General features: G+C 45.4%; 1 protein-coding gene across 1 annotated transcript; it reads left to right on the top strand.

The window, feature by feature from the left end:
• The first annotated feature begins 6,540 nt into the window (after positions 1-6,540).
• Positions 6,541-9,913, top strand: LOC123151853 (uncharacterized). The gene is made up of 6 exons (XM_044571498.1): positions 6,541-6,758; positions 7,629-7,886; positions 7,979-8,085; positions 8,200-8,332; positions 8,468-8,662; positions 9,187-9,913. Exons 2-6 carry the CDS (start codon positions 7,638-7,640, stop codon positions 9,610-9,612), a joined length of 1,110 nt encoding a protein of 369 aa, XP_044427433.1. The 5' UTR covers positions 6,541-6,758; positions 7,629-7,637; the 3' UTR covers positions 9,613-9,913.
• The last annotated feature ends 2,234 nt before the right edge of the window (positions 9,914-12,147 follow it).

Raw genomic sequence — 12,147 nt, 5'->3', positions numbered from 1 at the left:
AAAGTAGTTCAACTAGTTATATTAATTATCTTACTAAAAATACATTAGTTCTATTAATTCAACTAGTTCAACTAGTTTATTAATTTACTTACTAAACTAGTTCAACTACAACTAAAGTAGTTCAACTAGTTTATTAATTTACTTACTAATTATTTTAAACACTTACTAAAAACAGTAAAAATAAACTACATTATACAATAGTTAACTAGTACCATCACTACTACTAATTAACATCTACTACTGCTAAAAATCATTATCTATGAACCCTAAATTAACATGTACTACTACTAAAAAACATCTAGTACTAACTAAGCAGAGAGAATGAGGGTGGGGGAGGGGTGGGGGCTTACAGAGAGGGGAGAGACGGTGGCGGGGAGGTGCTCGGCGATGGAGAGGTAGGGGCGGCGAGGGCGGGCTCGGGATCGGGAGGCGGCGACGGGGTTGGGGGAGGCGGCGGTGACGGTGAGGTCAAGAGCGGAGGGGGTGGGGGAGGCGGCGGCGACGATGAGGTCGAGAGCGGCGGCGGGCGGCGGCGGTGAGGTTGACGGCGGCCTCGGGCGCGGCGGTGAGGGCAGGCTCGGGCTCGGGCGGCGGCGACAGAGGAGTAGGGGAACAGTAGGGGGAAGGAGGACTTAGCAAAATTTTGAGCGGGCGGGTGGTTAAGTCGAACTAGCAATAGCGCACTTCAGGAAACGCGCTATAGCTAAAGTAGCTATAGCGCGTTTTCAGGAAAAACGCTATTGCTAAGTCTAAGCACGCATCAAAAATATACGTTGGTCATCATTGATCTTTTTGTGTAGAATCTAAATAGTCAACATATTTAAGGTGGTAAACACCTTGTTCACTTAGCAGTATGGGACTAAACTTAATTAGGTGCAACACTTAGCAGCACTGAGTTTTGTAGAAACACGCTGCTACTAAGTAATTTAGCAGCAGCGCGTCCAAGGAAGGGCGCTACTACTATATCTAGCCTGGGGGCAAATCCGTGGCAATTATAGTAGTAGCACTTGTTTCACCTAGAGCGCTACTGCTATCTAGTTATTAGTAGCGCGGTTCCTTTAAGCTCGCTACTGCTAGTTAGCAGTAGCGCCTGTTTTTAAACCACGCTGCTGCTAAGATTATGTGTATAACGTTTTCCCTAGTAGTCATGTGGGGGAAGGATTTCTCGTGAAAACCGTGTTGAGGAGACGTCCATTAGAAAAATACTTCGCCTTTAAAGCCTTGCACAAAGTCTATTAAGATACTCTAAGACGCGCTAAGCTTGTCGAGCCAACAAAGTTTGGTTGAAAATACGGAAGTCCTTGAAACCAAGCCCTCCTTGTTTCTTTGGCCTTGTTATCAAGCAACCCAACGAGTCTTCCTCTTTCCTTGTTCTGCTCTCCAAAAATAATTTCTGACCATCTGGTTCAAATCATCACACACTTCTAAGGGCAACTTGAAAACACTCATTAAATATGTGGGAATTGATTTGTGCAACCACCTTGATCAAAACTTCTTTACCTGCTTGGGTGGGATGGCCACCATAGGCCAAAAAAACGCTTTTGACATACGACCATCTGGAGTAGGCAACCCCAAATGTTTCTCTTAAAATCCAGAAGATGTGACCTGCGTCACATTTTTAACATTCTCCACTGTTGGACAATGGCATGAATTACTGAACAACAATGATCACTTTGGAGGATTTATTAGCTGCCCAGTGGTAGCTGCATAGACCTCCAAGATGCTCTTTATATGGCTTGCTTCCTGATCACTTGACTTAAAGAACAGAAGTGTACCATTCACAAAAATTAGGTGTGAAACACCCAGAGCCCTCCTGGTAATTCTCAAAGGTGAAACTTCTCCAGAGTTGATACCCTTAGTAATAAGAGCAGAGAGACCATCAACAATAAATAAGAATAAATATGGGGACAAAGCAGGGTCACCTTGCTGAAGACCACACGGCGGTGAAGACGAATCCAAAATGGCTCCATTAAATTTTACGGAATATCTCATTGAGGGCACACACGCCATTATCCAGTCAATCCACCGATGAGCGAAGCCAAGCTTTTGCATCATTTGCTTAAGGTAATTCCAATCCACCCTATAATAAGCTTTAGATAGATCAAGCTTATATGCACAATAACTCTTTGTGTGGTCCTTTTCTTGCTTAATATGGTGAATGCATTCAAAGTACACATATGCATTATCTGTGATCATGCATCCGGGGATGAACGCAATTTGTCCAGGAGAAATAATGTCATCAAATGTCAGTCTCAAACGATTTACTAAGCACTTCGAGACCACTTTGTAAACTACATTACATAAGCTAATAGGCCAGAAATCCATTATCTTTACCAGATTATTCACCTTCGGAATCATGACAATAATAGTACCGTTAACATTAGGAGGCATGACTCCCATGAGAAAAAAGTGCTTTACTGCAAAAATAATACCTTCCTTCATAGTTGCCCAGTTCCATTGAAACAAACGAGAAGGGAATCCGTTTGGTCCTCGTGCCTTTAAAGGGCCAATTTGGAACAAGGCATTCGTGATCTCCTTATTAAAAATTCTGCACACAGGGCCTCATTTGTCTCCTAAGTAACCACCGATTCAAACAAATGAACTATGGGCGAAGGATCAAGCATGGGGTCAGCCGTGAACAAATGCTTAAAATATTTAGTGGCCGCACCCCCATTTACTTTCAATAGAATTGGAAGGGAATCCATCTGGTCCTCCTGCCTTCAAAGGGCCAATTTGGAACAGGGCATCCACGATCTCCTTATCTAAAAATTCTGCACATAGGGCCTCATTTGTCTCATGAGTAACCACTGGTTCAAACAAATCAACTATGGGCGAAGGATCAAGCATGGGGTCGGCCGTGAACAAATGCTCAAAATATTCAGTGGCTGCACCCCCAATCTCCTTGCTTTGTATGAACATTACCATGTGTGTCTTCAAGTTTATTTATTCTGTTTTTACGTGCTCTCCAAACGGACTTGGCATGGATTTTGTGTGTGTTGCGATCACCTTCCTTAAGCCAATCCACACGAGAGTGTTGCATCCACATCAACTCCTCCTTATAAAGTAACTCATTCATCTTGTCCGCAACTCTTTGAATCTCACAACGATCAACATTCATGAACATCAACTCTTCTAGTTGTGTTCTAGACTTCTCAATTTCTCTAGTCATATTACCAAAGTGATCTTTACTCCAGGTGGCGAGCTTAGACGTCGTCGAGCGAAGCGCTGCACGGACATCACCCAGACAATCTTTTTGCCCAGCTTCGTCCATGCTTTTGCTATAATGTCATGCAGAACCGGTTCTCCTTCGCACATTACCTCGAATTGCTGATTTTTTTTCTTTACATGCACATTCTCCAGAACCTTCATACTTACATGGAAGGTCGCATGGTCTAAAACAGGGGAGACCAAGTGGTGCACAGCCGGATGCTCAAATAAATTTTTCCATGATCTATTAGTTACGGCTCTGTCCAGGCGAACTTTAACATTTGCTCCTCCTCTCCTATTATCATATGTGTGTGGCACCCCGGAGAAGCCTAGATCCATTAATCCACACACTTCTAATGCATCCCGAAATGCTTGCATTTGATCCAACGGCCTTGGTGTCAATAAGAAGTGCTCAAAGTCCCACATACACTCATTAAAATCCCCCACCACAAGCCAGGGTAGGCCAGATTGGGTACTGAGGTTATTTAGCATAGACCACACTTTATGCCTACTTTCCACTCTAGGTTCCCCATACACACATGTTAACCTCCATTGTGACTCTAGTCCCATCTAAAGCTAATCGGTGTTACCATTACTGTCAGTACTATCAAAGCCCAGACCAAATTTTGCGCAGTGTCTTTTCATATTTTTCTTCCTATTATCTTGTTTCACACAAAAAGACCAAACCGGGTGTTATGGCCTAATTTTATAAAGTTTTATTAGGTTTATCAAAAACAATCTAAACTTTCATAACAAAAATATATATACGACATGAAAATAATATTGAATGATGATTCTAATTGTATTGATTTGGTATTGTGGATATTATTTTTTCTAACTTGATCAAAATTTTAAAAATTTGACCAAAGACAAGCTAATATACAAAGTAAATAAAAATGAAGCGAGTAGCTAACTTGCTTTTTTCGCGAATACGTAAAGCTTGCGTATCATTTCATTGATAGAAGGAAGAAGAAAGAGTACAATAAATGATACAACACATGACATGAACGCAAGAAGGCATAATCATGGTGTTCGGAGCAGAGAGAGACGGGGTGCTTAGCCCAAACAGGGTGAAGGACACAACTAAACCCACCAAACCTAAAACTAGAGGAGCATACCAAATCAGCAAGACGTCGAACATCTTCAATTCCAACACCGGGACACCACGAGCTAGCAAGATAGCCCTTCAAGAAGGGGAACGATGTCGTGACGTCGTCGCCATCCGATCCAGAAAACCGGACCTAGGGTTTCCCCTGATATTCGAAGGGGTGCATGGACAAAGGCCATGGCATCGCCTCCAGGAAGGGAAATGACACCCACGGGTGTCGCCGCTGCCAGCATTGGCAAGCTGACAAGCTGAGCATGGATTTCGCGTGGCCTAGTCCGAGCAATCCCAAAGTCGCCAGATCAGGATCCAAAGATGCCAGCGCGAGGGGGGGGGGGGGGGGGGGGCGACGCAGGCGACGCGAGGGAGAGACGTGCGCGACGCTCCACCGCAGCCATCCTCCGACATGACGCGGCCGCACAGCCGGCCCTCGGGCGGCGGCGTTGCAGGGAGCCGGTGGCGGAGGGGCGGCCCGATGCAGGAGCGGGCAGGGCAGGAACGGAATCGCCCGGGCGCCGCCATCCTCGGGCGCGGCGCGGCTGGCCCTCCGGCGGCGGCGATGCGGGCGTGGCGGAGTCGAAGGGGGGCTTCCGGAGCGAGGGTTTCCCCCTGTGTCGCCAGATGCGGGCGCTATTCCCGAGGTCGAGTAGCTAACTTCCAGGGGCCATCATTTTAATCTTGGCTGGAGAAGAAATCTTGTGGCTTGCCTGAACGAAACGACGAAGCACTGAAAGAGGCCGACCAGCAGTGACAGGCCACTTCGCCGGCGTCCACACGGAGATGCCCCCGCCCCGCCTCCTCATTTCGTCCGCCCGAGAAATGGACTGAAGCTCCCGCAAAAAGAAAAGGAGAAATGGACTGAAGCGAAGCTCTAATGGCTGATGAGGGCCCACTCCCTTCTCGCGGTAGTCTCGTACCACAAATCAAATCAGCAACCGCGCAGTCACCTCAAAAAAAAAAAAAGCAACCGCGCAGCCAATCAATCGCTCCCCCGGATTTTCCCTTTTTTAAAACACAGGCCCAACAGACAGCCACCTCAGCTTAGATGGAGTATATGGAATCCCTTAATTATTGCCGAATTATTATGGGAATCCAATGAGAGCTTTGCGTGCAGACCCTAGCATAATGCCGGTTTTGTATTGTGGGCATACGCCTAACCATTTTTGCTTGCTCATACTCAGTTGCTTGGAGTTTTCGTAGGCCTCAGCCAGCTCAAATCGCAAGTTACTAATGACAAAAGAAAATACACAGGATCACTAGTAAGAATGCCATGAGAAAGGCCGGCAACAAGAAGACGGTCGTCAGCTGTTAGTTTCGGAGACCAGCGAATCTGTTCCCGGGTCTTATACACACAGTAAGGTTTAGCATTTGGTAGTATCCACTTCACTCCGAAATTTACAAATAAATAAATAAATGATGTACGACACAATAAGGGTAACATCATTTTCATATGTTTTCAATCATCCGTTCAGTGGTGGTATGCTTGCTTGATGGTCAAATTCTTCAGTACTCCTTTTATGTGACAAGCACAATCTTATTTAAACAGTTGTCATTCTATTTCAACAGTTGTCATTCTATTTGTCATATACGAGACTTTTTCTAAGGATTCCTGTTCAGGAGAGTTTATCATCCACTCAAACCTTTTGAAATTAATGACTTGTTGCTCCATGACTTAATCAAACAAAAGAAAACTGTGTAGAATTTGAATGGGCATGGCATCCCAATCACGTGTTTTCTATTCCTATGGCTTTAGAATCCTGCAAATCAAAATCAAACATCAACGAATCGTGCGGAAGCACAACTCTCCCGCAAAATTACGAGAATGGTAAAAATCTAACATCAAATTTTCAAACATGTTGGTTGTGTGCATCACTCGATTCAGAGGCCGGAGGTAGTCCTCCCTTTCGAAGAAGATTTTCAACTATGACAAAATCAAATGTTTTTTTATGAAAAAATATGTTTGTCGTCAGGATGACAATTAAACTTCGCAAGCATGATAAATCCAGAAAAAAAACTTTAGCTATGCTTGTTAAGGAAAACAGCCATTATCGCGACACCATAATTTGCCATAATAAACATTCGATTGTCACGTTAAAAAATCTGACATTCGATTTGTAGCGAAATCTTACAATTAAACGCTCTTTCAATACCCGATATCTCGAGGTCCCTGGATGCAATTTTGGAAGACCAAGTCCAAGAGACCAAAGCACAAGAGCAGCAGCGCAGGCGACACGAGGACCAGGACAGTATAACTTGACGCCCCGCTCGCTCAGGCTCAGCCCATTCCAGTCGAGGAGGACGGCAGCAGGAAAGGGTAGAACCAATCAACCGATTCCCCCTCCCCACTCCACCCCGCGCCGCAGCGAGAGCGAACTGGTGCCTGCCTGCCACTGCCGGCCGCGTCGTCTTCGTCCCCTCCCTCCCTCCCCCTGCGCTCCCGTCCGAGGTAGCCCTCCTCTCCCCCAATTCATCCCTTGCGATCCCTCCCCGCAGCAGCATTTGCTCCTCGGATCTGGGCTCACGGCCCGCTTCCCCTGCGGCGTGATCCGTTTTCCTGTCCAAGTAATTTCTAGGTGTTTTGCGGGCTAGATCTCGCCGAATTTGGTTACCGTGGATGAAATGCCGGGCGTGTTTAGCGCTTCCTTGACCCGCTCGTGGCGCGGCTGGGAGCAGCGGCGGAGTTGGAGATCTGTCCATCATTGGGAAATCGGTGCTAAATCGAGGTTTTGGTGTAGTAGGTTGATGGATATTAGGCCATGGATGGAATTGCGGTAGTCATGCGTAAATAGCTAGGGTCGGTAAAATCCGGCGCCCCTGCTACTACGCTCGGTGATGCTTAGGTCGTTGAGTTGACTCTACCATGTCACTGATCTAGTTCATGGTGAATTCCTGTGCGGCGGCACTTCTAGCTGTTTTGCGTGTGGTTTAGGTTCTTAAGTGGTTATTGGTACCTAGTAAGTATTTCCTCGCATGATTGCTCAACAGAAATGAAGTGTTTGTTTCCGGAGGAATTTAGGTCAAGGAGAGCTCCCCAGTGCCCACAGTGTAGTGCAATCGATTTTCATTATTTTGTGGGAGTCGTTTGCAGTCGACTTGCTTTGATGAAGTTAATTTTGTGAAAACCATCTAATCTGCACTTGTTTTTGCTGTCATATTGTTGTTCGATTGAATGACTTGGTACTGCCTGTAACGTACATTTATGAAAAACGCTCCACACATTTATCAGAGATGCTCCACTATTTTTCTATGTAACTGCTAGGAGAGGCAGCAGTTTCTTTTTTCTTCTTCTTATATCTGTTTCTGGCAATCAATGCAGACTGTGAACATGTCAGATAGTGCATTGCAAGATCTCAATGCTGCTCAATCTGTTGTGCTGGAGAAAAGCAAAGACAGTTCTGTGGAACCCTGCAGTTCTAAGCCTGTCTTAAACGGGAACAAATGTGTCAAGAAGGAAGGAAATGCTGTACCTGCATGTCCTGATGTAACCAATGGATGCGATGCTGTAGTTGTAGATGTTGAATATATTGATTCTGAGAATCTCACGGATCTTCCAGATGTTGACACAAGCCTGAGTGTATGCCTCTAGTTGTTCATATTCATGCCTTTTTATTGGATGCTTAAAGTTCTTTCTGTGACCTAAGGTTTTCCATTTTCTATTTTCAACAGACTTTGCTTGCTAGGTTGGATTCAAAGGATTGGATCAAGACATGTGAAGCTCTTAATAATGTTCGTCAGTTGGCAATATATCACAAGCAAAGGTTGCAGGAGCTGCTGTAAGTTGTTTCCTTGTTTTTGGAGTAACTTTTATTAGCTTACAACACCATCTGTGCTTCCACAATGCTATAAAACTATACTACATCTCTTATATTGATTGTGTCAAATTCCAGGGAGCCTCTAGTTCCTCTTATTGTGAAATCTGTTAAGAATCCAAGGAGTGCTCTATGTAAAACTGCACTTATGACCTGCGCTGACATCTTTAAGGCATACGGTGAACAAATGGTCGACTTGATTGATCTGCTGGTGTGTTCCCACCCCCCCTTCTTAAAAAGTTAAATATTGTTGTGCATGACTGTACATGTTTAGTTTTCACTCGATGATTTCTTGCACTAACCATGAAGTCTCTTAAAACATCTTGTCTGTCAAATGTGTTCACAGCTAATGCCGCTATTTCTGAAATCTTCACAAGACAAGCGCTTTGTTTGTGAAGCAGCTGAGGCAGCCCTTATATCAATGACAAGCTGGATCTCCCCCTCTGTATTGTTACCAAAAATGCAGCCCTACCTCAAGAACAGGAATCCACGAATTCGAGCAAAAGCATCTGTTTGTTTCAGTAAGAGTGTACCACGCCTTGTAAGTGGAAGTCTCCTCAAATTTATCTGAGATCATAGCTTATTGTCAAACTATCTCCAACCAAAGTATCAATTAAATAGACCACATAGTATTTTTTTTTCTGATGTCCCAATGGCTCAATTAGATACAGTTGTACAGATTGATAATTTGACCTCCTTGTGCTATTCTTTTCTGTCCATGGGGTTTAGTTAAGAGTTTCCATTGAACGTCCTCCAGAAGTTTGCACTTTATTTGGATATGCAGATGCTTTGCTTGAATTTTCTTTCTCATGTTATGAAGCTGGAGCTTAGCTGCAGATGATTTCATGCATGTGGCGGAAGTTTGATGAGTTCAGAATATTAGTGGCTACTGTATGTTTAGCTGTAGTCTTTTGTTCAAAGATCTTCACACCAGTCATTTCAGTAGGGTGACCATTTATTGGAGATTGAGCATATAAATTATTAGGTGGTGTGGGTCTGCGTGCACCGGCTTACTCTTGGTTGCTGTTCTAAATGTTATAACAGTACCTTCTTCTTTCTACCCAGGGTCTGGAGGGAATCAAAGAATACGGAATGGACAAGCTCATTCAGGTCGCAGCAACCCAGCTCAGCGACCAGCTTCCTGAATCAAGGGAGGCTGCTCGTAACCTTTCACTGGAGCTACAAGCATTCTATGAGAAGTCTCAAGCCTCTGGTTCAGCCGAAGATGAAAGTGCACCTGCTATTTCACCAGAAGCTGAAACCTGGGAGGCTTTCTGTCTATCTAAGCTTTCCACGTTAAGCGCCCAAGCAATCCTCCGTGTCACTGTGGGTGTCCCCGTTGCCCCGAAAGAAGGCGGCATCTCTGCTGCTCTGAAAGAAGGCGCCGTCCCTGCTGCCATGAAAGAAGGCGGCATCTCTGTTGTTGTTGCTCCAAAAGAAGGTGGCGTCCCTGTTGCTACGAAAGAAGGTGCTGCGGCCGTGGGCTGCTAGCGTTGGGAGTTGGCTGACACAAAGCGATGTTGCGATTTTTCCACATCCAATTCAAGTTTTTGCTGTACATGGTTTATGGGTTCCTCAGTCGGTAAATCGAATCTCCTTTTGCTGGAGTTCTTCAGGCTTGAGGCCTGGGGTGGGTGTTAATATTGGTGCGAGATATAGTCCCTTATAGTTGACTGTATAATCCTTTGGTTCCGTCACTACTTATCAGTTTGGCATTGGTTGGTCAGTCAGGGAATGTAGAATTTCTTCCACCGTTCAATATTTGGAGTACTACAGCCCCTTCTTTTCTTTATGTGTTCGCGTATGCATTTTTTTAATTTGCGTTTTGTGGTTTTAGCTTTGGATGTACTTGGTTCCATTGTGTTCCAACCGGAGCTGCATCAAGCTCAATGCACACCCACCGATAACCGGAGTCATAATCAGGAGAGCGGAGAGCGTTTGTAACAGGAGTCATAATCAGGAGAGTGGAGTGCCCTCTTGCAAAGGAGCGTTTGGCTGCCGTGTATTTTTGAGACGAAGACATCATATCAGCTTTATTAATCATAGACTATTTACATTGTTCATGAGGGTCGCAAGATAATATCGAGGTGTTCATTGGCCCAAGTACATAAAATAATATAAATCAGTGTTCATTCATGTGCCATGATTCATTCGCGTCCCTTAGAGCAACTCCAATGGGGCGATCCAAACGGACGGCGATTTCGTCTCGTTTTTTGTCCGTTTGGGTTGGCCGTCCGCTCGGCGTCCGTCCTGTTCTATTTTTATTCGGCTTGTAAAACTATGATTTATTCGATTTAAACCATGTTATTTGACTATATGTTTAAATGCAAATTCATCAATGCAAAATTGAGCTATTTGTTGAAATTGGGCGGCCAAGCATCCCTGCGAAGCCTTTGCTGGCATTCATCGCTAGGGCTGCAAACGAGTCGAGCTCGAGCGAGTTGGAGTTGGTTCAGCTCAACTCATATGAAAATTCGAGCGAGCTCAAACTGAGTGAAGCTCATGATCGAGCTGTAGAACATGATTCGTGCTTAACTTGTAACGATCTCAAGTCGATCTTGAGCTAGTTTCGAGCCAAATGAGATGATAAAAATTATAAATCTATGGATGAAAAAAAATCAAAATGAATATGCTGGGATCCTTTGCAAAAAATATAGGATATTTAACACATAGTCGACCACGTGTCATAATTAGGCCTAAATCTTCTTTGCACTTAATTAAGTTTCCAGATTTGTTGGTAAATAAAATGCAGACAAATATGGACAACATATATAGTAATAAATATTCTTATTTCCATTTAATATATGGTATGATCATTTACCATAATGATATTCTGTCGAGCTATCGAGCTAAAATTGAACGAGCCAACATTGGCTCAAGATCGGTTCGTTTCTCGGTCGAGCTACATAAAGTGTTCAAACTTAGCTCGTTTCTTTTCGAGTCGATCTCGAGTCAAGTCAAAAAACAAGTCGATCTCGAGCGGCTCACCAGCCTCGAGCTTTTCTTGCAGCCCTATTCATCGCCAACAAGCGGGATGTATCTTCAGGAGTCGGCTCTCTCAAGTACTCAGGGTCAAACACAGCAATAGCAGCCTTGTAGAACTTATACAGAGACTTTAGACATGTAGACTCACTCATACGGACGTACTCGTCAATGAGATTACCAGGCACTCCTTATGCAAGCATTCGGATGGCAGCAGTGCATTTCTGATAAGAGGAGAAACTAATCTTGACAACGGCATCCTCTTTGCACTCGAAATCGTCATCATGGCTGACCACCCCCTCTCTAATACGGTTGAAAATATGCCTACTCATACGGAAACGGCGGCGAAATTTTTGATGTTTGAACAACGGGTTTGTTGTATCAAAATAGTACTTTCAAAGAAGGAAATGCCAGCTCTCTCGGTTGCGATTCAACGCCAGAAGGTGGCCCGGAATGGAGCCACGGAACAACGGCCGCTGGCTGTTGAGGTGGTGATGGACCAACACGGCAGCCAATATCTCCTCCTCGTCATCAGACGACGAATCATCGGAGTCGCAAAGGAAATTGGGAAAAAAGAACTCGTCGGCGGAGTCCATTTTGTAACTTGGCAAATTGTCGAACAGTTTGCGGGCGTTGACGAAGGAGACGACCGGTGAAGGGAGTCGCGGAGCGCACGGACCAACTAGCTGCCCTGCCGGCGTCCGACGAGCATGCTGGTGAGGATCTGGCCGTGGCGGCGAGGCGGCTTCTTGGTCGCGGGCGGCTGTGTGGTGGGAGGGGAGCGGGGATGGGAAGCATTCGGCTCCCGGGCGGCAAGACGGCGGTGGCGGGCAACGTGGGAGTGGGCTGCATTGCTGGACGGATGTGGATGCACCGGCAGCTGGCAGAGTCGCCGGCAAAAATGGGTGGCGACATCGGCGACCAAGGAGGCGGGCGAGGGTTGCTATTGGATGGGAGGAGGCCAATGTGCCACCGACCAGCGGGCCCAGGGGAGGAGAAGACGAGCGTGTGCGCGTCCGTCTCATGTGGGCGCCGACGCAAATC

This window comes from Triticum aestivum, chromosome 7A (genome assembly GCF_018294505.1).
Source record: "Triticum aestivum cultivar Chinese Spring chromosome 7A, IWGSC CS RefSeq v2.1, whole genome shotgun sequence".
Taxonomy (NCBI): Eukaryota; Viridiplantae; Streptophyta; class Magnoliopsida; order Poales; family Poaceae; genus Triticum; species Triticum aestivum.
The sequence above is the reverse complement of the archived record's forward strand: the minus strand, read 5'-3'. Positions and strand labels throughout refer to the sequence as shown.

Bases quoted from the DNA above. Each gene is read 5' to 3' on its own strand.
- LOC123151853 (XM_044571498.1), top strand. From the start codon at position 7,638: ATGTCAGATAGTGCATTGCAAGATCTCAATGCTGCTCAATCTGTTGTG. The intron at 8,086-8,199 runs GTAAGTTGTTTC...GTCAAATTCCAG, and splicing joins CAAAGGTTGCAGGAGCTGCT to GGAGCCTCTAGTTCCTCTTA. The intron at 8,333-8,467 runs GTGTGTTCCCAC...ATGTGTTCACAG, and splicing joins TCGACTTGATTGATCTGCTG to CTAATGCCGCTATTTCTGAA.